Below are 27,044 nucleotides of genomic sequence, written 5' to 3'. Positions count from 1 at the left end.
CTAAGAGACAGATGAATAAGCCAAGTTTGTCTATTTGTAATTTCCCACCTGATTTGGCATCCCAAAAAAAGATAATTTGGTTTAATTGAACAGTATTAAGGGGCCACCAAGCAAATACAAGCATGCTCGGTCCAAGTTCTTTTCGTAACTGGTTTAAGTTGATGTGATTGCACAAAACACCAACTATCTTTAAAGGTTTCTCAGCTTATGAACAGTGCTGTTACTGTATTACCAAATAGCACACACAAAAACAGTCATGTTCTGAAGGCAGGCAGAAATGGACTTTATTTTTCTTGGGCAATTAACAGTAATGTCCTGATCAGACCATACTAAACCAGATTTCAGCTGATTTTTTTCTAAAACAACTAGTTCCAAAAATATTACACCCAAATTTGATCAGTTTAGTCCTCCTCTAGGACAGAAACAAACACTGCCCATATTGTTGTAAGTTCATGTTCAATACAAAATTATGTGGCAAATACCTGTATTACTATGACAACAGCAACACAGTATAAAAGAATGGTCCGGACAAATATGGTCTTAGGAGATCTCTTCTTTCCTTCTTAAAAGGACAAAAGGTAATGATGGACAATAAATTGACTCAAGAGGAATAAACAAACTGATTGGTCCACAAACAGTAAAACCTTACCACCAATGCAACCCCATCTTTCTTGCAGCTTACATCAACCACAACAAACCGCGATCCCCCATATTGGTCACCACAACCTGTGGGCCACAATCCCTGCCTCATTGGTCTGTTCGGATGTTACAGCAACCGTTAGTCACTTAACAGTAGCCAATCAAGCAACAGTTCGGTACCTGTTAATATTTTGGAAAAATAAAACAGTAAAATGAAGTTGTAATAAATTTGGCCATTCAGATGGCTTTGTCAAGAGAAAAAAGTGGAAGTTTCTAAGCCTTAGAATGAATGTGTTTCTGTAATCTTTAATTTTATTCCATAAAATCAGTACACCAGCCGTCTCCTTTCATTCATACCAGTGCAGTTCACTGAATTCATCATGGGACGATCACTAGGACAGTGTCACTCTAAGTATCTAATGTATGTGTGTTTTTATGTGCGTGTCTGGATCCTGTTGTTATGGAAAGGCGCTGCAGGTTTCAAGCTCCAGCAGCTTGATGGTGCCATCCTTGCATCATGAAAATATGTCCATCTTTAGCTGGTGTCCATGGACTCCATGTTGGCTGAGCTGGAGTCCCTCTGAATTGAGTCAAAGATGGCAGCCAGCTCTTGATTGGATGAGATCTGCGACTGGAACTCTGACATCAGAGGGGACTTTTCAGCCTCGGGGATTGTTAGTAGAGCAACCACAGCTCGCATTGCTGATCGTTTCAACTCATCCTGCTTCTCAAATTCCTGCTTCACAGAGTTTGCTTTCACCTGAGTAAGCAAATGGCACATGAAAATCAAGACTAGCAAAACATAACTGATGTTTGATACAGTAAACACTATTTTGTCTTATTCACCTTTGTGGTGCAGGTAGCTCGCAATGGTTCGACTAGCCTGTCCAATCTTTGAAGAACAGCACTGGGACAAAGGGAGGATAATCTGGCCAGCATCAGGAATGTCAGCATCTAAATAACCACATAATAATTTACATATATAATTTAGAGCAGAAACAAGTTTAACAAATTAACAAATGGCTATGGAAATAAGTATTAGGAAGGGATGGAGGCATTTTCTTTAATATATTGCCTTAATTATGTGTGCAGTAGATACTATTCTATATGAATTACAATATTTTATTATTCCACATGAATGGACAAGAAGTTCACCATAGAATTAAACAAAGAATCCAGTGCATCATTAAATTAGCGACAAAGACGATTCTTCTTCGTCTTTAACACCAGTTTGCCTCATGGCACTCACCGAGTTCACTCAATTAAAGCAATCTTTGTCAGAACGGTGCCACAGACTTGTTTTGTGTTTCCTTTGCACCAAACACCACGGCACTTCACTCAGGTGTGGCCCCCGTCCCTGTACACCCAGCCCCCTACGCCCCTGTCCCCCTACGAACCATACAACTTTTTATAGGTTCAAATTGTAGTAATAACTTCTGTAAGTTAGCCTCGCGATGCTAAGGATGTATCTGACCTGATGCGCCTCGTGCTGATTCGCACTGACCTGTCCTGCTTTTGAAGGTGCTTTCTTCTGATCTTCTGACAGAGACAGCTGCCTCCGAAAGTTAAACAGGATCAGATGGAGTAAAAATTGACGAACCGATGCTAATGTGGCTAACAGTGTTAGCTGCTCTGTAAACGTCTGGTTTATAATAAGGCGCGGGTCAGAGCCTGGCGCAGTCTTTTGAAACAACGCTTGCGTTAATATATAAATTAGAATAAATAACTTGTTGTAGACGAGCAGGTTTTAAAAACAAATGCTTCAAATTTAAGACCTAAACCCACATTTTCATCAAATTAAGACTTTTGAAAGTCTTATCAAAATGAAGACTTTTTAATACCAAGCAGGAACCCGGTAATAAGGCTTTGCAGTTTATATTGTCATACACATTATACACTATGGTAGTATGGACAAGTTGCAGCTAAAGCAGTGCAAACCTTGATGTCATAGTGGTCCTTCAAGCCGTCCTCCACATGGTTGAGGAAAGTGAAGATGTCTAGTCGATCCAAGCAGGAGTCCAAGAGGGTGTACATGCACTCAAATGCAGCCTTTCTCAGATCTAAACCATCGTCCACTGTGTGTTTAAATGGACCCATCTCCACCTAGAGACATAGTGTGTTGTTCAAGTAGAAACCTTGAATACTGTGTTATATTAAACAAATGTTACTTACCTCTCGTATTAACTCCTTTCTGACTTTGGTCTCATTATACAGTTGTGGTAAAACAGAGTCCAGCAGCTCTCTGATTAGACTAGGCTTATTATGTGCGGCAGAGTTGAAGGTTACCAAAGCAACACGACGTACGTTCAAATCTGGGTCTTCCAAAGTCTTTAGGAAATCACCTGGAAAAAGCAATGAAACACTGAAACACCCGTATTATTCTCCCCAGAATTTGATGCAAAATCTGGAAAATAGTATTTTAAGATGGAAAATAAAAACGGTCTTATTCATTTATTTTCATGATTAAAGTTAAATTAAAATGAAACATGATGGGACATAGTTACAGGTCAAACCTCATGACCTGTAAGGTCAATATCATGAGTAAATTAGTTACCGATGCAGTTTTTCAGCAGTGGGTCGATAGGCTGTGGCTGATCAGAGATGGTGAATTTTACAGCAGTTACCACAGAGCTCCTGGCATATGACGATCCTACACAAATAAGATCATCAATAAAAAGAAGAACTTATTCAAATATCTACTGATAAAATCCATCTTTTATTTGTTGGGCCCATAAGTCTGATTGGATTGGACAACACTGTATGAACGGGAGAGACACACAGAGTCAAAACGCTTAGGACAGATCAGTGTTCTGCCATGTGTGTAGTCGTGTTAACTGCTGGACTCTCAGCTGCAAGACTAAATCAATATTAACAGTAAAAAGATGAATTTTATTTCAGCATCAATTGGCTGCTTGACATCACTTCTAAAATACGAGCTTGGTTAATGTTGAGACAAGTTGCACATGCACAAACACAGGAGAGAGATGCCAGTTAGGACATAAACATTAATTATTTTTCAGCCTTTAAACTCTTTAAAACACAGCAGCAGCTGCAATATTAAAACCCTCAGAGTGACAGACGTATATCCTTTAAGTCCTATTGGCATCTAAAGGCCTTCCACATTTTATTGTTTTCCTTTGAAGAGTTGCTCCCTGAGCACATGGCGATTTAATATGCATGAACAAAAGGTCGTACTTGTTTAGTGCTCCCAATTACAGCTGTTGGACTCGATTTTTAAACAAAAGCCTACATGGAAGCACTGCAAAGGTTAGTTTTCCCCTGCAATAGTTATGTTTTCAAAGTGCAGAGCCTCCGCTGTGAGTGAGCTTATAAACTGCTGTAGATGTTAGCACTAGCCGTGTTAGCATTAGCGATTAACCTATTTATTTACTGTATTATGGAACCGAGGTAATGACTGTACTACAGAGCTAGTGCAGCGTGACTCAGTAAGATAAATAGCAATTAACTTAGTGATCAGGTAAGTGACCCTGACTGCTAACCAACAATCTGGCCTGCCAGAGCTTTTCCTCTTTCTCTGTGGGAGTGTTCCTCAGGCTTGGGCTCAACATTTCTCTCTCTTTGTTTACAATACTTTTAGACTGTGATTCCCCTGTCCAACAAATATCAGTTACACCGATGTTTGACTGACGTTATGCCCAACTTCCAGAATCTCCCGTGTGCTTACACATGCGCAGTTTGCTTCAACATTGGCCTGGCACATATTTTCGAAGTGAGGAATTGACCACTGTTCTCTTTTACCTGACAACAAGTATCCTTTAAGGCGTGGAAGGAGAGTTTCTGGATCAATTAACGTCAATTTGCCCAAACATTCAGCAACCACGTTCCTCGTTCCTTCCTCTTGACACTCGCAATGTTTAAGCAATAGAGACCAAACAGACTCAACATATGGCTTTAGACCAGTCACTGATGCTGAACCTATGAAAAATATAAAAAGAGTTCAAAGTCACTGCCACAAAAGACCAAACATTTTTATCGTCCTTACTGATGATTTCTTTGAGTGAATGAAGCAATAAATATTGTCTTTTGGAGGAAGAGATCTCTTGAAGTACAAATGGCAAATACTCTGGAAGGTTGCCCACTGCAATGCTGCCCAACGCGTAGGAGGCTGCAGATTTCACCTAGGCGACAAAGTGCTACTTACTGCTTTGAAACTTATTATGAATGTAGTATTCATCAGCCGTCAATCTCTTAGTAGCACAAATGCACAGAAGATGTGGTTACCTCTTCACTTGAAGATGAGAAAGCATCCAGAATTACGGTCTTGAGTTCTGGTTGGCTGCTGAGGTCGACATGGTGCCCCACTTCACCCAAAGACAAGAGAGCAAGCAATCTGATGGAATCAGTGGAGCGGCTGTTTTTTACGTCCTACGACCACAGAAGACATGACTTTAAGAATAACATGCAGGTTAACAACCACTAAATTATCATCAATGCAACAAAGGCTATTACCTGAATAAACTGGCCAACCACAGCAGGTCCTTCAGTGGGACAGGCCCGTGTCAGTGCAGCTACACATTTGGCAATAGAACAATATGCCTGCTTATGAGGGAGAGCTGCACTCTGGGAGTACACTGGTCCAGTCAACATCCGTAACAAGTCCATATAGCCTAGTCCGGGTGTGTCAGTTGACACAAGCGCCTTAACATAAAAGTACACAATTAAATACATAAAATAACACAAGGAGGAGAGGGAACCTTTAACTTATGAAAAATATACCTGATAAAAGTCCAGCATGGCTGCAAGCGCACCACCTTGCAGAAGCGGAGATCTAACTAGAGTAATGAGTTGTTGCATGATATTGCCCCCACTCAACTGCCCCAAAGAAGATGGGTGCGTCACTGCTAGTGTGGACAGGAAGCTAAGAGCCATCTGAGACACATGCATGTCACTTTCCGAGATCAGAGGAGGAAGCTCCGCCAGCACGGCATCCACCATGACAGGAGTGACAGCCGAACTGCACCAAACACAGGTGGGATCATAAGCATGTGGTAGAGGCAGTGAGTGTACGAGAAGAATGACCGGTGTGAGTTTACCTGTAGTTTCGCAGCAGGATGTCAAGAGCTGCAAGCGTGCAAAGCTTCAGGGCCCGCTGGTTTTTACGTAGGAATGATGCAAGAATAGGAACAGCATCTGGTAGAACTGGTCTTAAATCAATCTTTAATGGTGATCCAGCAATCAATGTCAGTGCTGAAAAAGCCATAAAACAATATTAAAATTACACACACTGTTTTTTGTAATAGACAAACAAAACCTTACAAAAGAGTGGATGTACCTTTCACCGTTGTGAGTCGTGTGATTTCGTTCTTCAGACGTTCTAAAAAGATCAACAAAGTTCCTGGCAGCTCCGTGGGGAGACGATCACCTATGTCCCAAGACAGTTCATGTTAATGAACACATATGCCACGCAAGATTGTAGCTTTGGATTTATTTCCATCAGTGTCCCACACTCGCACTCAACACATTCTCAGTCAACCTGGCCACACTTCATCATAGGGCTGGGTGAGTTGAAATTAAATCTTGATTTGTGTACTCTGTATGGACAATTTTGTTTGAAAAATTAACTTAAACGTTTTGCTGATCTTATTTAGAATTAGACCACAGGAGCATATGTTCGAATTCATCACCCAGCCCTACTTCATCACATACTGAACTTTTTCTTACCCAGATTACAAATGATCTGCCCCATACAAGAGATCGCTCGCTCTTTAACCTCTTGGTCAATGTCAGCAGCTTTTAGGCGTTTAATTGTACAGGTGAACAAGTCAGTGATGTAAGGGGAAGGATCAAAGCGGTCAGGGCCTTCAGACAGGTTTTCTAAAGGTCGAATCACCTGTAAGAAATAGAAAAGTGCAAACTAAAACAAGGGAACCAACTAAAAATGTGTTGAAATACAAATGCAAAATCCCCACCTTCACAAGCTGCTGGGTGACAAGAAGAGCTTCTGATGTTATTTTATAAAAGGGGTCTCCAACACAAGCGACAACAGGTGGGACCAGGGCAGGAACATGAGCGTGGAAGGCGTGAGCAGGATGTGTGACCATGATGACGTGGAGACATGCCAAGGCATCGATTTTCAGATTTGAGCTGCTTGACTTATCATTCAGAGAAAATATGATGCCTGTAAAAACATTTAAACATTTAGTTGAGGCACTGATTTAAAAAAAAAAAAATACAAGCATATCAACCTCTTTAAAAAAAATATGAATGTAATTGATCTTTTGCAAAAGCCCTGGCCCCTTCGCAACTGTTGCTAGCTCTGTCAAGAAGTGGAGTTTAACATAACTGGGGAGAAGTGCGTGTTCGTGACTCTTTTTGGTGCAAGGGAAACTTTATCCTTTATGTCCTCATCCATTGACCCATTCATCGATGCCGGGAGTCACAGAGAATCGTGCCTCATAATGTGGAGGGTCAACAACTGGATGTTTGAATCGTGTAATGTGGGCAAAAGAAAGACATGACGAGCCAGCCAGTTTTGCCAGTTTTGAAAACACGGAAAAAGCGTGGCTGATTTTACTGATCCAAAAGTGACACACGGGAAAACGTCAGCCAATAACAAACCAGAATACACACATCTCCCTTTCATCTCTCTATCGTAACAGCGACATCAACAACTAATTAATGGCCACAGCAAGCTCACAAAGACAACGCCAAACAGGACAATTAAGCTACTTCTCCCACCGTCACGGCGCTGATTTCTGTCCACCTCCTTTTCATTGTTAATACGTCCCACTTCGAGTCACCTTTTAATTTACATTTGAGAGACCTATAAACAAGTTCAGGAAGACTGCGCTATTGAACCTATTGAGTTAGCGCTATTGTGACAGTGATCATGTGGTGATTGTGTGCTCAGCTTTAGCCAACTTAAATTCAATCATCAGTTGTGTGGTCAAGTACTCCTGCACTACCGGCACTACATAGTTCTCTTATGTTATGCAGTAGTGAAGAAATATGAGCGTTATTGTCCATTTAGCCAAACCTACAGGAGTCGAGTGCGCCAGCTGCTTGTGCCTTGGACACTTCTGACGTACCCAAGTTTGAAAGTTACGACTTCCTCATCCTTCACATCCAGCCACAATGTCCCGTATGCTATCAGTGCAGTGGCAAAACAAAACCATCAGATATTCCGGCAGCAGAAATGGCATTTTTGTGACAATGTCCCGCATCGACAGATCATGAAACCTTAGGCAAACGACGTGCCAGATGGTAAACAAGTCTTGCCTCGACTTTCAAGCTAGCAGTCACAACTCCTGTTTTTGGCCTTTGGGAGTGAAGGATGCCCTCCCCTGTTTTTCATGTGAGGAGATCCGCAGAATGACACATAGCAACGGTTGCTACGACACATGATTGGACAATAACCGTTTTGGGGCTGGGTTTTGCGAAAGGTCAATAGCACATTTTTAAATAGAAAACAACATAGACCAGTCTTTCTCTAACTGTAGTCCACAGCTCAACGCACAGGAATATTTTCTGGTTAAAAGAGATCATCTTTTGCCAAGTACATTAATGTTTGTAAAACATGGTGTGTGGGGTACTGGTTGTTTAAGAATACCTGGTATAAGGACTGGGATGTGTTGAGTCAGGGCGCCTGGCAGAACATTCACCAACTCTGTCAGCATGTTAAAACAACACTGACGGGTTTTGACGCTTTTCTCCTTCAGTTGTTTATGAAGTGCTTTTACAATCATAGGGACCTACGGAGGAAAATATGTTTTGAAAAAAAACTCTAGAAATGAAAAAGGTCTGCACAACAATGACAGCTCCCAGAGTTTCAATCACATCTCATATGACTTGTCAGGCCACGTGGCTTCTTTCAAAAACAAGGATGTTAGAAACACCTGCTTGTTTTTTATCTCAATAGTAGAATCTGTGAGAAACACTTGTGCATAATGTGATAGAATGTAACATTTGTATCTTATGCAAGTTTGTCAATTTTGGATGTGTTGATCATTTCTTAGGCTCAATCTCAATTCTCCCCCTTAACCCTTTCCCTCCGTTTTGTGCGTTCACGAGACAAAGGGGTCCCAATTTTGTTTTGCAGCAAGGCATTTGGGTGAGGAAAGGGGTACATACACCTCCAAGCGGCGCTTTTTCAGATGCAGACTCCAAACGGAGGGGTAGGTGGAGTTTGTCAAAACACGGAAACAAGCTGGCAAAATTAATTCATGATCATCATCAATAAACACTTTTCCTACATTTTTAAAGTTGTGGGAATCTCGTTTGTGACTTTGTTCACTTTGTGCAATAATTAAAATAGTCCATTGTTGTAGACGTGTGAATTCTACGTTTGCGCTTTGCTGCCCCGCTCATTTTCGCTGACATTGGAGTTTCTATCTAAACTTTTGATACGTCTATTGTCATGACTCTGGGGGTCCAGTGCCTTTCTGTTGTGTCCGCTGTCTCCCGTGTAGCTGTGCTCGGCCTGCCCCCACTACAAGTGCGCTATGTGCGGGTCGGGGCAGCTCCATCTCTTGCAACTCGTGTGCTAATGGGCTGCAGCCACATCGACCCAGCAGTAGAAGCAGCAACACTCGGAGAAGAGGAAACAGAGATGGATGAAAATCTGTAGGATTTGGTCTGACACCGAGCGGTCCTGTTGTTTAAGTGTTACAAAACACGGATGATTACAGAATCAGTCTGAAAAGTTACTGATGAACTGGTTCAGTAAAGACATGGTATAGAGATAAGTAGAGGTGTGCTTTATACATTTTCTTTGTGTTCTAATTGATCAATATATACAAATAGGCTTCCATTCCAGACCCATTTCTTAGGACGGTCTTTTCAGCACTCACCCTTAGCCCTCTGTTTTAAGGTGAAGGGGAAGGGCAAGGGCTAAAGAGTAGGGGTAGAAAAGATAATTGAGATTTGGCCTCTAGGAGATTTAGACTTTAGTTTCAGATTTCATGTTAGATGAGTGTTTTGTAGAACATGGACATTCAAACATTACCTGACTTTGTAGCATAGTCAGCGGTGTCTCCCCTTGCTCCATGGCATCAGGATCAGTCAACCAGCTTTGAGCGGGTCTTGTCTGCTTAAGCAATGACAGGTAAGCATGGAAAACATCTGCCTTCACGTTTTCCTCTCTTTCCTGAAAACAAAAAGTCACAAATATGCTACTTTTCCATGTTTAGCTTGAACCTCAGATCCTGTTGTACACAAATTGTATGAATATCCCAATCGTGTGTGATTGTGAATGACTAGCCAATTTGACAGACTAGCGTAATTGACCTTTCGCAAAAGCCCCACCCCCCTTAGCCAATGTTTAAGCCGATTTTAGGGCAGCAGAGGGTATCGTTAAGGATTTAATCGATACTACTACTACTCCTTATCGATACTCCTCATTGACCCAGTATTTTAACGGTTCTTTAAAAGAAAAGAAAAAAAAAAGATTCAGGCTACTGTACATTTTCTTTTCATTGCTCTACATGTGGACCTCATTTATATCTAATTTGCACATACACTTAATATATGGGAAGCAAAATACAAATCGAGCCTATATTTTTTACCAGGCTGTTGGGTAGATTTGGCTGTAGCTCTGGGAACTGAGTCCAAATGAAAACCTAGTGCAGTAAAATAATGAACTAGACTTGAGCCACAGCCTGTTTTCTGCCACTCTCAGCTTGTGTCCAGTGGGTCAACACTGGCTCGCGCTGATGTGCATGTGGGAGGGGGGCTAAGTGCTACTTCGTGTAGTAAACGTGCCAGATTTTCCAGCGGCAGAAACAGCTTTTTTGTGACAATGTCCAGCAACGACAGCACAAGAAACTCTTGGAAAACAACAAGGATTGTAAACGAGTAGTAGTTTGGTTAGAGTTAGCTGGCGGTGATTTTTAGCTTGTTCATTGGCTTTGAACGCAGAGAAAAGGCTCCTGCTCCTTTCGTTTCTGTGGGAGGATATCTGTGCAATGTCTGGTAGCAACAAAAAAAATAGCAGTTTTGGGGCGGGGTTTTGCGGAAAGTCAATTCTTGACATTGATGACGATCTTTGGTCTTACCTTAAAGCGACAAACAAGTGCTGGGGACACAGAGCGGTAAAACTCGGGCAGCATCTCATGACGAGTAGAAACAACAGAATCTAAACACTTTGCTGCAGCCCTTCGCACCTTCCAGCTCATATCATCATCATCACTGTACTCATCATCACTGCCTGGAACAAACAGGGGGAAAAAGGTAACACACATTTCATGGTATTACCTTGAATTTAAAATATTCTGGGGTGAAAAACTACTACACACCTTGGTAATCTTCATCGTTTTGCTCTGCATCCATAGCATTATCATCTTCATCCTCATCATCAAAGTTGTAATTGGGATCATAGGTTAGGTAACGTAAGCAGATTGAGATAATCGTAGGAACATGGGGGTAAACTTCCTTAGGACACCTTCGTACCAAAAACAAACATGGTAGTGGATAATTCAACACGTGACATTTGGTCAGAACTTACAAAATTCGTAAATATTGTAAATCACCTTCTTACAAAAGATTCAAACGCTTGTATACAGTACTCTCTAAGTTCATCATCGTCAACATTACAAAACTTTACAACAAGCGGAATTATCTTCTCCAGATACTCCCCTGCACAAAAACAAATTATGTGGTTAAGGTAAGTTAAAAAAAAAAAGTCATTTTTTTCCATGCTTTTTTTTTCTGTCTTACCAATTCTATGTCCAGCCTGTCTGCTGATCGCGGCCGTGCACTGAATGTACGTCCTGGTGGTCGACATGTTGTCGTTTCTCCCCAGTTCGGTGAGAAGGTGCTCAACAAGATCAATAAACACCAGATTTCCACAGGACATGACCAGGTGACCGAGGGCCATGATTGTCCTCTGTTGACGTAAACAGTGGGTTATTAGCAATAGAATGTTAAATGGTTCAGTACCATCAGTACCAACTACAAAAATAAAATAAAACACACCTTCCTGACAGCAAGTCTTGGAGAAGTAAGCTGAGGCAGCAGACAACTCAAGATGGATGGATGAAAATTCACTAATAACCCACCTTGTCTATTATGACAAAAGGAACGATAATTAGCAATTACCTAAACTAACCATTGATTTATTAGAGCAATTAACAGCAAGATATTCACAAATCACAGAATATTACCTGCACAGCATGTCAGCCATGATGTCGAGAGCTTCTAACTGAACAGAGACGTCTTCTTGTTTGGCAATAGCACTTGTCAGACGGCCAGTTATTTTCTTACATACACTTGCAGCCAAGGCAGACCCTATGACAAAAAAAGATACCAGTTCAGTTATAAATATAAAAAACATTTCAGAAACATTATAGAACGCAGTGTTTACCACTGGACGCAGGAGGCAACTCTCCAATCACAGTTTTGAGTCCAATAGATGAAATGTCTCTAAGTTGCTCTTTGTCTGACAGCATGTTTGTGCACAGAGTATCTACAATGGTCTCCACCTGGTACTCTTTCACCTTACTGACCAGAGGCCCAAGGCTGAAAAACAAACAACAGTGAACTTGACCTCAAGGATAGTTTGTGTGATGTTTTGTAACTTTACCATTTGACAGCAAGATTCTGAACCTCTCCATTCTTATCCTCTAGCAACTTCAGAATCATTCTGACTACCTAGAAGTAAAGAGTAACAATATAAATCACAATACATTGTAATTAGGGCAGCAAGATAATGAAAAACTTGCGATATAAGTGCAATATTGCGATATCGCCCTAAAACATTTCAAAGCAGTATGTTCCATTTAATTCAAGCAATTTGTTTTTCAGCAAATTGTGTCAAAACAAGACTTACAATAAATTGGGAAAATTATAACTAAGACAGAACTAATGCACATTTATGAGAGCCATGATTTTTTATTTTAGGGGAGAACTTGTCAACCTCAGTGAGATGGAAGACTTTAGTGATTTTTGGGATAATTATTATTATTATATGCAACCCTTGTCGTAATTATTTCCATGTGCACAACTCTATCCTTCAAATTGACACTTACCTTCCTTTCACTGTCATCATCCAGTTTGATCGAATCTTTTTGAAGCTCTGTCATCAGGTCATTTGTTGCCATAAACCTAAAATCATCAATGTGAAAGTTGTTAGTGTGGTAATTATAACAATTCTCCTCAGAAAGACCAGAACAATATGATGCAGTAATGTCAATGCACCGTTTACTCAACCAACCCGAAAATATTAAACTATAAGCATTGGTTTAAACAGTGTGCACAAATTTGACAAACTGCAGTTGACGTAAAATGCTGACAGTCAGAATTGTTTTACATTTCCTAAGAAGTTTGGATAAATAAATTAAATGTGTATTAAATACTACAGCTTAGAGACTAGTCAAGAACACACTGCACTAACAATTAATTTACTAATTTAATTTCACGACTAGTATTGATAAGTTGGTAAATATGGGAATATTAAGCATGCAATGCTATGCAATTGACGCCCAGCTGAGTGGTGACATCCCTTTAGTATCAACAATGACACTAGTCGTTAACCAAACAGCCAGGCGGTGACAAGTCTCACTGTGTTTACATGCTATTATTATGCTATTGTTACTCACCACACCCCCATTATTTCATTTAAATAACAGCAACAACATTGTAACAATCTGTCTGGGCTCAGAGTTTAAACTTAAGCTTAATTGCAGAAATATACAATATGTGCAAAGAGAACTGACACAACTACCTCAGCCAATAACATGTCACTCAAATACTAGCTTGCGGCATGACAAGTTAATTCTGTGCTCGCTAACGAGTTAGCAGAGCTAGCTGCTATTTGGAGACAAGCCAGTGATTCTCTACAGGGCTTGTTTGACAATGTGGTCGCGCAATGGGTATAATCGACGCAGGGGTCATTTTAAAGCCACTGCCACACACAATGCACAGTGACTGGAACCGTGAGCCATCAAGCTAAAGATGTTGCACGAGCAGACAGGTGGTGGCAGGCTGGAAGTTAGCATGCCAGCCCTAGGCCTGGCAACTGAGTCTTAGGGCCAACCGCAGCTTGCACAGAAATTGTTAGTCTTAAAGGTCCGAGGCACGCGTGCTCTTTGTTGTTCCCGTTGTAGATTCACCTGAAATCCTTGTCGCTGGAGGTCATTTTCTCCAGGAGGTTGGAGATGTGGTAAGAGGCGCTCGCCATGTCGGTTGCTTTTAGCCTTTAGCCTTCTGCTAGCACCACGGTGTACGAGTTTTTCCGCTGCTCACTGTTGGACGCTTGTTTCTTTGGCCGGGTTCGTTCACCTTCTCTTGGTGAACAGAGCGAAGAAACCATAGGATGAAAGTACAGTCTTTACTCCCTCTGTTGTCTCAGCCGCCTTGTGTTCTTTTACAGCGACTGTCGCATCCCAGGGCGCGGAGTTTGGTGTGTTTGGTTTGAATGGAGCTCCCGTCTCTCTGCAGAGGGGCGGGGTTAGAGACAGGACTGCGGTGGGGTGGAAGGTCAACCGGGATCTGCCCATCCGAAGGTACGCACATGCAAACAGAATATAGGACTTCATATTAATATATTTGTATAGTTTCCATTTACTTCATCACAAATTATTATTTTTTATTTCATTTTTATTTCAAGACGAAACGGAGCAACACTATTTCAAAACATTATCTTTAAAAGGTGTGCTAGAGAACAATCATACTTACCATTACATCCATAGACTGTTTTGTGTGTGGTTGCCAGGATATTAATACCGAAATATTATAAAAATGACTAATAGGCAGACAGTTTATATTTCTGTATGACAGAGCTTGTACACATGGGGATAATTGGTAAATATAAATGGTAAATGGTCTCAACTTATATAGCGCTTTTCTACCTTCATCAGCCCCAAAGCGCTTTACAGCAATGCCCCAGTCACCCATTCACACATTTATTCATACACCAATGTTCGCAGACACGGGGTATCGTAATGCTGAAGTGGCTTGCGATGTGCAATATGGCTGTGCAATATTGCGATAAAAAAGACAACTCTTCCTCACCCTCCGCGGGCGGTCTCTTTTTCCTCCAAGCTCGGGTCCTCTACCAGAGGCCTGGGAGCTTGAGGGTTCTGCGCAGTATCTTTGCTGTTCCTAGAACTGCACTTTTCTGGACCGAGATGTCTGATGTATTTCCTGGGATCTGCTGGAGCCACTCCTCCAGTTTGGGGGTCACTGCCCCGAGTGCCCCAATGACCACGGGCACCACTGATGCCTTCACCTTCCAGGTTCTCAGACACTGAAGCTGTCCCTTGACAGAGACTGAAAAGTGGATGTGCCCCGCCCACAGCGCTGACCGAGCCACGCGCGCTCCTGTTCATAAAAAATGTCCTAAAAGAGTCGTTCTCCAGAAGCAGCGCGCGTGGTTCTGTGTGTGGGGGAGTTTGCAGGCGCGAGAGCCCGGTGGTTGACTGGTGGAGGGGTTGCTGAAAGCAGACTGGGCTTTATTCATTAAAGTTTTCATTTTGGCTTCAGTCCCACAGCCTTATAGTCTAGCTACAGCCTTTGAATTTCTAGAACATTCCTATAGGTCTATTGCTTGTTATTTCAATAACATTTATATTCACAGTTTGGTTTATAATCTATTTAATTCTCTGATACATTTAATATTAGTAATAGAATGTGACGGGCTATTTTTTTCAGCGCATATAATTGGCTATCCTCCACGCCTGCTAAAAAATACAGTATACCCACTAGAAAATTGAAGACTACACCACTGATGTGCCTTTTGTATAAATCTTAAGTACTTAAGTGTGTTTATTTTGTACAACTTTAAACGATAAATCCTTACAGGACATTTTTGTACAATCATAAACGATTCATATGAATGCACAAGCAGACTCATGCATCTGTGGCTTGCATGAGTGTATGCTGAAAGCTTATGTGATGTTGGTATGGATGAGAGATAAGGGGCAGGTTTATATAAGTTATATAAGAACTTTTTCCTACTCCTTTTGAGCACCATTTTCTTTTCTTTCTCCTGTAAAAGATGTTTGAACTACTGAATGAGAAATGAAAATGTATTTATAAATTAGTTTTTGACAAATGGGCCTATCGGTTAAAACATGTTGGCATCATCATTATAAACACAGGCATTTGGACATTTGGATTTAACGCTTCCCACCTTTACACGCTGTTCTCTAGCCTTCAGGTACTTAAACTACAACAGAGCTGCAGATGGCAATTGTAATCATTGCTATAATTTATGTAATAAGATGATCCACCCTGTGTCGAATATGTCTATGGTTGAATGCCTTCTTCAGATCCAAAAACACAGCACACAGTCTCTTTAATAAACATGTGTCAAACACGAGGCCCACGGGCCAGATCCAGCCCATGAGGTGGTAACTAGCCTGCGACTTGTAGACCATACATGTTTGAGTATGTAAAAAAACTTAAGGCTGTGTCCGAATGTCCACCCTACTCCCTAACCCCTGATTCAGTGTATAGGCCCGCACTTAGTAGACTATATAATGTACTGATTCTGTTGGCAATTCGGACATGTTGCCCACAACTTTCTCCTCGCCACATGTCGTCACGGGCGCTCCTGTGTGCAGAAAGGAGTGAGCCGGAATGCCAGCAGAGTGAGTGCACTACAGCTACAGCTACTAAAAGTTCGCTACACTCCAGGAATTATCTATTTCTGTGATAGTCTGATGCGTTATATTTCACATGGATTGTATATGAATTAAGAAAATGGATTGAATTATTGCCTTCTTGCCTGAGAGAGGAAGCTATCGATCATTTTACAGGTCAAGATACAGGTAAGCAGCTAATGTTTGTAAGCAGTTTATTCATGAAAAACACGTGAATGAAACAGCTGTTTTCACTCATTCCTGTTGCATTGTGGGAAATGTTGAGTCACTACTTTTTCTCTCTCTGGACATTCAGACACCATTACAAAATGGCGGACACAGCCAGTTATACATTTTTAAAGAAATAACCAGAATGCTCACTCCAGCCACCAAGGTGCAGCTTAAATTTAAAAACAGGAAAGAATTCCACACGTGACCAACAGAGGGCAAACTCAAATACACAGTGGGCCAAAATGTAAAACTTGAACAAAGTCGCGGGCCACCATTGAACAAATGAACCTTTTAATATGGACCCAAACAAGATTTGCTTTAACATTGAATATGGAACAAGCAACACTTATTACTATACAATATATAACTTAATAGTCCAGATATGCAAAATCCAAAAAAAATTATAATACCGGTGGGCCAGCTCGAGTAGTCATTTGATATAGCCTCGCGGGCCAAATAAATTTGGCCCGCAGGCCAGAGTTTGACACCTATGTACTAAGAGATCCGGATATAAACAACACATTATGGCCTCGTGGTAAATTGGCAATTTGGTAAATTGGTAAATAAACAGCTTAAATGTTATTTGGTGGTGGTAAGCATGACCCGAACCCGGTGGTGGCGCCCGGAAGTAAGGGATGCCGTCAAGCTGAAGAAGGAGTCCTACCTGGCCTTGTTGGCTTGTGGGACTCCGGAGGCAGCTGAGAGGTACCGGCAGGCCAAGCGTGCTGCAGCTCGTGCGGTCACAGAGGCAAAAACTCGCGTCTGGGAGGAGTTCGGAGAAGCCATGGAGGTCGGCCTCGAGGAGATTCTGGCAAACCATCCGGCGCCTCAGGAGGGGGAAGCAGTGCTTCACCAGCACGGTTTACAGTGCGGGTGGGGGGCTGCTGACCTCGACTGGGGATGTTGTCGGGCGGTGGAAGGAGTACTTCGAGGACCTCCTCAATCCCGTCGTCACGTCTTCCAATGAGGAAGCAGAGGCTGGGGACTTGGAGGTGGGCTCGCCCATCACCGGGGCTGAAGTCACCGAGGTGGTGAGAAAGCTCCTTGGTGGCAAGGCTCCGGGGGTGGATGAGATTCATCCTGAGTACCTTAAGTCTCTGGATGTTGTAGGACTGTCTTGGCTGACACGTCTCTGCAACGTCGCGTGGCGGTCGGGGACAGTGCCCCTGGATTGGCAGACCGGGGTGGTGGTCCCTCTCTTTAAGAAGGAAGATCGGAGGGTGTGTTCCAATTACAGAAGGATCACCCTCCTTAGCCTCCCCGGTAAGGTCTACTCCAGGTTGCTGGAGAGGAGGATCCGGCCTATGGTCGAACCTTGGATCCAGGAGGAACAATGCGGTTTTCGTCCTGGTCGTGGCACACTGGACCAGCTCTATACCCTCCGTCGGGTGCTTGAGGGTTCATGGGAGTTCGCCCAACCAGTCCACACGTGTTTTGTGGACCTGGAGAAGGCGTTCGACCGCGTCCCTCGTGGTGCCCTGTGGGGGGTGCTCCGGGAGTATGGGGTCCGGGGCCCTCTGCTAAGGGCTGTCCGTTCCCTGTATGACCGCAGCAGGAGCTTGGTTCGCATTGCCGGCAGTAAGTCAGACCTGTTCCCAGTGCGTGTTGGTCTCCGCCAGGGCTGCCCTTTGTCACCGGTTCTGTTCATTACCTTTATGGACAGAATTTCTAGGCGCAGCCAGGGGCCGGAGGGTTTCCGGTTTGGGAGCCTCAGGATCTCATCTCTGTTGGCTTCAACAAACCGGGACCTTCAGCGCGCTCTGGGGCGGTTTGCAGCCGAGTGTGTAGCGGCCGGGATGAGGATCAGCACCTCCAAATCTGAGGCCATGGTTCTCCACCGGAAAAAGGTGGCTTCCCCTCTACAGGTCAGTGTGGAGTCCTTACCTCAAGTGGAGGAGTTCAAGTATCTCGGGGTCTTGTTCACGAGTGAGGGACGGATGGAGAGTGAGATCGACAGACGGATCGGTGCAGCGTCAGCAGTGATGCGGTCACTGTATCGGTCTGTCGTGGTGAAGAGGGAGCTGAGTTCGCGATTTACCGATCGATCTACGTTCCCACCCTCACCTATGGTCATGAGATTTGGGTAATGACTGAAAGGATGAGATCGCGAATACAAGCGTCCGAAATGAGTTTCCTTCGCAGGGTGGCTGGGCGCACCCTTCGAGATCGGGTGAGGAGCTCAGTTACCCGTGAGGAGCTCGGAGTAGAGTCGCTGCTCCTTCACGTCGAAAGGAGTCAGCTGAGGTGGCTAGTGCATCTGTTTCGGATGCCTCCTGGTCGCCTCCCGCGGGAGGTGTTCCAGGCATGTCCTAGTGGGACAAGGCCTCGTGGAAGGCCCAGGACACGCTGGTGGGACTATCTCTCCGAGCTGGCCTGGTGTCGCCTCGGGGTCCCCCCAGAACAGCTGGAGGAGGTGTGCGTGGATCGGGAAGTTTGGGCATCTCTGCTGAGACTGCTGCCCCCGCGACCCGGCACCGGATAAAGCGGAAGAAAATGGATGGATGGATGGTAAGCTTATTCATCCTGATTAAAAATTGGACATCGGCTACTTGAGTGTGCAATGCTGTTTTTTTGATTTATGAAGCTTCTACCACCACCATTGGTACTACCATTGTAGTCATAATTCATTGTAATCATAATAAATAATGACTATGTAGGACTTTGAGAAACTTGTGACACAGGCTGGAAAAATGTGCTGCAAGTGTAAACCGTCTTTCCTGTCGGACTTCTGACCAAATCAGCACTATTTTAAAATCACAGCTCATTATCATTAATTTGTTGAAAAATGTTTATTCAGTAGTATTTTACTAATAATATTTCCCTGTTGAAGTTATATGTGGTCTGCGACCTGCTGTGAGAGCGACCCAAAATGAGTTTGACACCCCTGCTTTAAAGCATTGCATTCCAGTTTTACATAAATGTTAACTTTTTACATTTAAATTGCTCTTTAGCACACCCCCACCTCTTTCTATCATCTATAACTTCAACTAATAATTATACCCCTACATTTTCTTCAAACACTATTAATCATTACAATGACTATGACACTTAAGCAACCGAACATGTGCCTTTAGACACAAATTCACTTATCCTTGATGGAAAACATTTCTGGAACATTATAGCATGTAAACCACCATTTCCAAACAGACTTGTCAGTTATAGCAACAGTTTTAGAGGGTGGTCTGCCCTGTCTTTTTTTGTTGAATACACACAGAAAGGCGACTGACATTTAGCAAGTGTGCTCATAATCCCAAAAATTAGGGCCCGTGTGCGTGTGCGTGCGTGTGCGTGTGTGCGTGTGTGCGTGTGCGTGTGTGCGTGTGTGCGTGTGCGTGCGTGCGTGCGTGCGTACGTGTGTGTGTGTGTGCGTGCGTGCGTGCGTGCGTGCGTGTGTGTGTGTGTGTTTTAATCTATTTATTAGCCTCTGGGCCAGATGTTGCCAATCTTCTTTTAAGTGACATGAATCTCAGGTTTTATTAATAGCCCTTTTCCACTGAATACTGCACACATGGAGGAAGTCTTTTAGTTTTGAAGATTATTATCAAAGGCTGTCAATGTATTCACACACTAACACATATTATTACTACGGCATATGTTAGTGGCTGCATTATGTGTCAAGAGAGAGTGCCCGAGGCTTTGTAAACATCCTACTCCACAGATTTGTGACTCATCGTCACACACACATTCAGCAGCCTCAACAAACAGCATTGGCTCAGGAAAGCACTGCATCTTCTTTCTGCATGTATGAAATTAGCTTTCTATGGGTGCAAAGCTTTATTTGACTGGGTGAAGGAATTATTATTAAGCAGTGGAACATGTGGCTCACTGAATACCGCAGCAATAAAAACCTAAGTTCTATTTATCTCAACTATCTCAATCAGAACATCCTAATTGATTTACTCAGGAAACACCTGGTTGGGTATTTTTGGAAAAAGAAGGAAATAGGAAATGTAAAAGGAATAGATTTACATAAATTAAGCTAGTTGAGAGGATTGTTTCTGAATCCAAATTGATATATGTAATATCTACAACTCCTGTTAGTAGTAATAGTAGTAGTAGTAGTAGTAGTAGTAGTAGTAGTAGTAGTTACACCAGCAGCCATGTTCTCCAGCCCTTCAGAGCGATGCAGAGGCCTTGTTTAAAGGAATAGGCCACCGTTTTTATATACTAAGATATGTTCTTACCTCACTTTAGTCGAGTTAATATATCCCCGTCTGGTCATTGTCCGCGCGCTCTGTCACGCAAACGGAGCACATACGCAGCCTCTCCCATATGTGACATAGCTCCGAAAAAGCTCACGATAGAAGCTACCAAGCTCTTCCACGTGTTCCCTATTTAAATAAAGTTACGTGAAGTGTTTTCATGCGAAGTATATTTACACAGAAATGTAACGTGTCGATTTTATAAGCAAATAAAAAGGGGGACTATATTGTGAGGCGTAATGATACGAGGAGTAAAACGTCCGCGTAGTAACTCCTAAAGGTTATTGACGGAAGTGAGCGGGGGAAGTCTTTAGGAGTTACTACGCGGACGCTGTGCTCCTCGTATCATTACGCCTCACAATATAGTCCCCCTTTTTATTTGCTTATAAAATCGACACGTTACATTTCTGTGTAAATATACTTCGCATGAAAACACTTCACGTAACTTTATTTAAATAGGGAACACGTGGAAGAGCTTGGTAGCTTCTATCGTGAGCTTTTTCGGAGCTATGTCACATATGGGAGAGGCTGCGTATGTGCTCCGTTTGCGTGACAGAGCGCGCGGACAATGACCAGACGGGGATATATTAACTCGACTAAAGTGAGGTAAGAACATATCTTAGTATATAAAAACGGTGGCCTATTCCTTTAACCAGCAGACTCATACTTAAGTCCTCTGCAGCCCTCCAGAGGCCTAGCTTCACCATCACTATCGTTGTATTTTTTAATTTTTTCATTTATTTATTTAATTCAAAAGTGATGTTATGCAATCACAATAAAACCGCCAAGCCAACACAGTAGTAGTAGTAGTAGTAGTAGTAGTAGTAGTAGTAGTAGTAGTAGTAGTAGAAGTAGTAAAAATGCACTTTCATATATAATGCAATTGCTTTATTCACAGTTCCAATGAATTTTAAACAGTTTAAAGGCCCAATAGTCGAAGTGAAATTGCGTTTTCCACCTTTTTCTTTATATCGTAGGCCTAACAGCAGTTCACACGAGCCTAAAGTTCATTGTCACATGAATAAATAAATAAATACATACATGTGATCATACTTAATACACAAATAATCTTGCACAACAGAGGATTCCGTCAGACTTTGGTCTCTCTGTTTGTCTCCATATTGAGGTCAGTCTGTGCTTTTTGTCTTGTAGCCTGCAGAGACTGATTCTTCCACTTGGCCGCATCCTTTCCTCTGCTTCCTTGCTTAGATCTATAGGGACCAAAAGTGTCTCCTCGTCACGTTGAAATATGCTGTAAATGGCTGCTATTAGACAATTATTGTGACGAACATTTTGATTTGGCCACGGGTTAGACTTTGTTTGTTTTATTCAGTTCTTCAAAATGCATTCATTGACTTGTTTTGTTGTTGTTTGATAAGGATGTGTAGGCCTATTAGTAATAAAAGCTACAGTTTGAGATGACTGTGGTGGTCACGGGTAGTAAAAAAGGCTACGATCAGCTTAAAAGAACTAATAAATAAACGCTAAACCTTCATATTCATATTATTGTAGCACACTTTGTAGAATGACACTTTGAGATTTACTTCAGCTTCAGTTCAATATAACTAAGACCACATGGATAGTCGGTGGATTCCAAAAAGACGAGTTGGGACAAGAACATACTGTGACTTCAAATAGCCTACCTCTGGCTGCAACTTTGTAATTTAAGTTGCAGCCAAAAAGCCAAACTAAATAAATAGCTAAATAAAAGTGAGTTTTTAAACCAGCGCATACACGTTTTGTCTGTGTGTTTTACATTGTTTAAGTTTAAAAGCGACCAACTTTATCAGTGCTTTTCAAACTTTTTGTGCAACCACCTCATAAAACATCTGACTATCGAGCTGAAATCAGGACGAACCATTGTAGGCTGTAAAAACGGTCTGAAACTAACAGTCAAAGAAATCTAATCTGGGTGTGAATCTCGTCTAAAGCAGAACGAGTCTACACAGGGGCGGACTGGGACTGAAAAACAGCCCTGGACTCTGACCAGCCTGGCCCAAATTAGCGTAATTGTGCACTTCCACAAATACATATTTTAACCTCTAACACCCTGCCTAAACATTAACCAGTGCATTTTCCCCAGTTCGACCTTTTATTTTTTTTATTGGCATCATCAGCAAAAAGAACGGGAAAGGTGGTCGTAGAAAGAGAAGCAAAATCATTAATATAAATAATAAATAATAGTGGTCCCAAAACTGAACCTTGTGGCACACCATACTCCACGGAATTCCTTTTAGATTCATTTTAATTTTAAATAATACTGGGCTTTACCCAAATCTAAAAGCTTCTCGACTGGAGAGCAAAGGAAAGCCAAGACCTACAAAAGTGATTTTCATTATTTTTTTCTATCATTAATTTGTGTTTTTCTCACGTTTTTGTAGTTTTTTTTGTCCATGTTTTTCTCATGTTTTTGTTGCCTTTTCATCACATTTTTTGTCACTTTTTATTGCTTTTCCAGCACATTTTTGTTTTGTTTTCATCCTCTTTTTTCTCGCTATTTTGATGCTTTTCTTTTTAGCTTTTAGATTTGGGTAAAGCTCGGTTGAGGCGGGACCGGTGGCCCCAGAGCCAGTGGCCCTTCTGTGCTCTTCCAGAATGGACACATGGCCAGTCCCTGAGTCTACATGTATTACTAAAGCAAATATCACTAAAGCATTAATTTAATTATTCTTAAAGTCAAAATATCAGAAGAGCCTCAGTACCAGTTGAAGAAGCTGGTATCATCAGTAGTAGCCAGTACTCGTACCACAGTTTGAGACAATACTGCAATAGCCTAATTAGAAAGCAGATACATTTGTTTGATTGATTAGACGATTAAATTATGTGTTAACTCTCATTAGGCTATTTGAATGAATGAATGAATGAATGAATGAATGAGTGAGTGAGTGAATGAATAGATGGATTTGTATGAATAGACATGAACAGCTTTGCAAATGTCCTTTGTTGGCTACTCTCATGGCTTTTGTGGAAAGGTAACCATTTCAGCACCACCTGTCGATCAACGATGAGATACGGTCACTGTGCGCTATCGGAAATTACAGAGCGGCTTCTGGCATCCCATTTACCTTGCAGCTTCTTCACGGTCATCACGTCACCTCCTCTCCCCCTAGAGCTCAGGCTAAAGTTACTGCGGGGGGAGGGGGTCGAGAGACACGCACACAGCACGGGAAAGCAGCGGGAGAGAGAGGGGACTGGAGGTTTGCGTGCCCGAGTGAGGCTGGAGAAGGAGAGAGTGGTGGAGAGAGGTAGGATTCCTCAATGTTCAGAGGGAGGTGGTGAAGCTAACGCTAAACTAGCCATGTTGCTGTCGCTTCTGCCGCTCCTCCCGTCGCTCCTGCTGGTGTGTGTCTGTTAGCGGGCCGCCCTGGACTCCCTATACGCTCTGAGGTGCATCATGCCCGGCTGGAAGAAAAACATCCCGGCCTGTCTCCAACCGGACCAAGAGGGGGGTAAGGCTGGACCGATTTATTCAGGTTTACATCGACCGGCGAGTGTCTGCAAGTGAGCGACATGTGGGTGCAGTTGTGTGTGAATGTGTGTGCGCTCGCGCTCGGACTAATTATCGCCTGTGCGATCTTTCTCAAAGCGTGCTTTGGTAGAGGTTCTGCAGACTGTGTTGGTGGAAACCAGTGAAAGTTGATACACCGAATCCGTGTTGCTTAATGTGCCGTGTGTGTCGTATTAATCTGACGCAAGGGGTGAGGTTACAGTGACGTTACGGTGATTTTTTACGAGACATGTTACATGTGCGTTACGGGCAATAACAGGTTACAACTGAGTTAGCTGCGCGGCTAAGAGGCTAACCAATCGCTCATCTCCATAAAAATCAACTATTCTGTAGGTTCACCATAGGCCTATTGCCTAAGTGATGACCGGGGTCAGATAAAATAGATTACTGCACAGCATTCATTAAATTGTGGTCGCATTGTTCCCACTGTCATCGGTCCACTGTGGTAGAGGCGGCACGTTACACCTACTCCCCCCTCAGGGCGCGAGGACAGAACATTAAAGGCGAGTTATAGTATGGCAGCATCTAGTGTGTCACATAATCTGTGAATGAACTTAACTGATAAAACTGAAGTAGTTTTGATTTCCATTTAAAGCTGAAACTGCACTGAAAGTCAGGAGTAGCTGCACTCAAGACTAGTTACAGATATACCAGTGTGAGGGCAGGTTATTTCACTGGGTAAACATTTATTCGTTTATTCAAGTATTCTCAACTGCAGTTTGTGTTACAAAAATTATAACCACATGAAAACAAAAAGCACATGATATCATTTGAATTGTAGAAATATTTACAATATGTAAAAGATACACAAGTATACACTTTTTCTACAGTGTGTGCTCAAAAATGTATTTCCATACATCAGACTAATGTGTTGGACTTGGTATTTTCTCTATAAGGTGTCAAATTCAGCAAACCATTTTTAGCTCATAGCATTCAAGCTTTGAACTGAACGTGATGTTGCTCAACACCACTGGAAACACAACATGAAATGTATTATTCATTTTTAAAGTAGGCTACCTACTAATACCTAACTAACTAATATATCATGTGTCATAACATAACTCTATTCAAATTGCACTCTGGCTTACCTGCCTGTTTTGTGTAAAGTGTTACAATGTGTTTAAACAAAACTATGAATCTATTTTGGCTGTCGGGCCTGTATGTATATACCATAGTGATTAAATGTTAAAATTGTGTACTGTACTTGGCAGCGCTCGTGCTTCACAGCTAGAGGACCTGGGCTTGATCCCCGGGCCGGACGGGCCTTTCTGCATGTTCCCCTTTGTAGGTTTCCTCTGGGTACTCCGGTTTCCCCTACCACTGAAAACATGTACAATAGGCCAGAATGAATGAGAGTGTGTTTCCCTGTGTGTGGGCGAGTGAGTGGGGTTTGGTGGCCGGATGGCGCTGATTGGCAGCCTCGCTTCTGTTAGTCTACCCCAGGGGCAGCTGTGTATGGCGTGAATGAATGATGACTACAATGTGGCACTTTGAGAAACGTGGTAACATCGGTTTGTAAAGCGCTTGTACTTGTATTGCGCTTTACAATACAAGAGAAAGCCATTACTACAAAGCAGTGTTGAGGGTAATACGTGCAGAAGTCCAGAGAAAATCAGTTACTACATGGACACAAAGCCAGATTCAGGCCGCCCAGAGACACAGTGCAGTGTTGATGTGTTGGTGCCAATTTGAACCATGGATATTCTACACAAATCAATCTACTGTACTTCATATTTTAGCAGCAAACATTTTCCCTCGTTCTCCACTTTGTGAACGGACTTCACACTCTACTGGAAGTGTCAAGACAATGGAAGGGCCAATCTGTGGCAAAAAGAGGCAAAAGTGGGCGGGGTGGAACAAGGTGAATAGGAGCATACTCTCTCAATTTGTTGACAAACTCTGTGAAGAGACCGTTTGTTTTTCTTAAGTCAACTATCGCCTGTTTCATTGCTTTTTAAGGATGCTACATGTTGCCTCTTATTGTAGAGTGTTACAGTAGTTTGTCAGTATAAATACATAAATGAAGCTCAGAGAAGCTTCACTCTAATATTCATGCATTTTCTGATATCAGGCTGTTTGGTGTGGTTGTTGGTTTAGCTTGGACTGTGGCTCGGTTTGTTATGGAGCTTTTTAAAACATGATTGGTATATAAAGGCTATGTAGATGTTTATTATTGGCAATGTACTGTATGTGTTCTCTAAAGCATTGGTATGATAATAAAGTTGCACAGTAACATAATGAGTTAGTTTCCCTGTGGCGCGTAACAAGGTAATCTAACTGGTTATGTTTTAAAGTAACGCTGCCTAACGCTAAAAAGTGTTAAATACCTGTTCTTTTATATGAGCTTTACTCTAGGGGAAACATACAAGAATCAGCTGAATTGTTGTACGGGCCGGGTTCTCGCCTGGATGTTTTCACAGCGTAGGGGCTGAAGTGCGGCGTAAAGCGCTGTTTTACGGCTTTACTGACGTAATTTAAATCAAGTGTCATTGCGACGGTATCGATTCAAAAAGTAAAATACAACCGAAAATCCCCCCTACGTTGGTTGAAACACAGCGTAGTGGGCGAAATCGCAGTGTAGGGGAAGACATTCACAGTGTATGGGCCCCTACGTTCAATTGCTCTGGCGAGAACACTGGAGGGTCTTATGCTAATGCCCAATTCATGGCTTAAAGTTCAAAGCAGTGTTTCTGATTTTATTTTCAAAAGTGGAAATTTTCTTGTTATATTTAAATGTTTATACATTTTTAATCATAAGGGTGCAATGTTTATGAAGAAATGTGAATGTACCGGAATTAGCAAAAAGTCTATTGTCCAGGGACAAGGGATGACACGAGTCATAGTCTTTGAGTTTGGTTCATTAGAACTTAAATTATTGTGTCAGGCGTTGTTAAAAATAACACACATAATAATAATAACACACCA

General features: G+C 42.3%; 2 protein-coding genes across 2 annotated transcripts in view; one reads left to right on the top strand and one right to left on the bottom strand.

The window, feature by feature from the left end:
• Positions 1-259: 259 nt before the first annotated feature.
• cand1 (cullin-associated and neddylation-dissociated 1) lies at positions 260-14,042 on the bottom strand. The gene is made up of 26 exons (XM_079582707.1): positions 13,707-14,042; positions 12,624-12,699; positions 12,179-12,246; positions 11,960-12,114; positions 11,760-11,883; positions 11,572-11,659; positions 11,314-11,482; positions 11,127-11,232; positions 10,893-11,038; positions 10,653-10,804; positions 9,605-9,745; positions 8,210-8,351; positions 6,570-6,778; positions 6,322-6,490; positions 5,933-6,022; positions 5,694-5,847; positions 5,377-5,614; positions 5,110-5,298; positions 4,882-5,025; positions 4,643-4,778; positions 4,399-4,575; positions 3,194-3,289; positions 2,812-2,981; positions 2,578-2,742; positions 1,486-1,593; positions 260-1,399 (listed from the first exon to the last, which is right to left on the bottom strand). The coding sequence occupies exons 1-26, from the start codon at positions 13,772-13,774 to the stop codon at positions 1,175-1,177; spliced, it is 3,705 nt and encodes a 1,234-aa protein (XP_079438833.1). The 5' UTR covers positions 13,775-14,042; the 3' UTR covers positions 260-1,174.
• Positions 14,043-23,618: 9,576 nt separating this feature from the next.
• Positions 23,619-27,044, top strand: part of grip1 (glutamate receptor interacting protein 1) — a 46,654-nt gene continuing 43,228 nt past the window's right edge. The window contains exon 1 of the mRNA XM_079551517.1: positions 23,619-24,060. Coding sequence (XP_079407643.1) covers positions 24,006-24,060 — 55 coding nt within the window. The 5' untranslated portion in view covers positions 23,619-24,005. The remainder of the gene's footprint in view (positions 24,061-27,044) is intronic.

The sequence above is a fragment of the Gobius niger genome (assembly GCF_951799975.1).
Source record: "Gobius niger genome assembly, chromosome: 2".
Classification (NCBI taxonomy): domain Eukaryota; kingdom Metazoa; phylum Chordata; class Actinopteri; order Gobiiformes; family Gobiidae; genus Gobius; species Gobius niger.
The sequence above is the reverse complement of the archived record's forward strand: the minus strand, read 5'-3'. Positions and strand labels throughout refer to the sequence as shown.

What these genes read in the sequence shown, in the direction of transcription:
- cand1 (XM_079582707.1), bottom strand. Translation starts at nt 13,774, where the DNA reads ATGGCGAGCGCCTCTTACCACATCTCCAACCTCCTGGAGAAAATGACC. An exon ending in TCACCCAGCAGCTTGTGAAG is followed by an intron (nt 6,491 to 6,569) that starts GTGGGGATTTTG and finishes TATTTCTTACAG; the next exon opens with GTGATTCGACCTTTAGAAAA. An exon ending in TTCACTCAAAGAAATCATCA is followed by an intron (nt 4,576 to 4,642) that starts GTAAGGACGATA and finishes TATTTTTCATAG; the next exon opens with GTTCAGCATCAGTGACTGGT.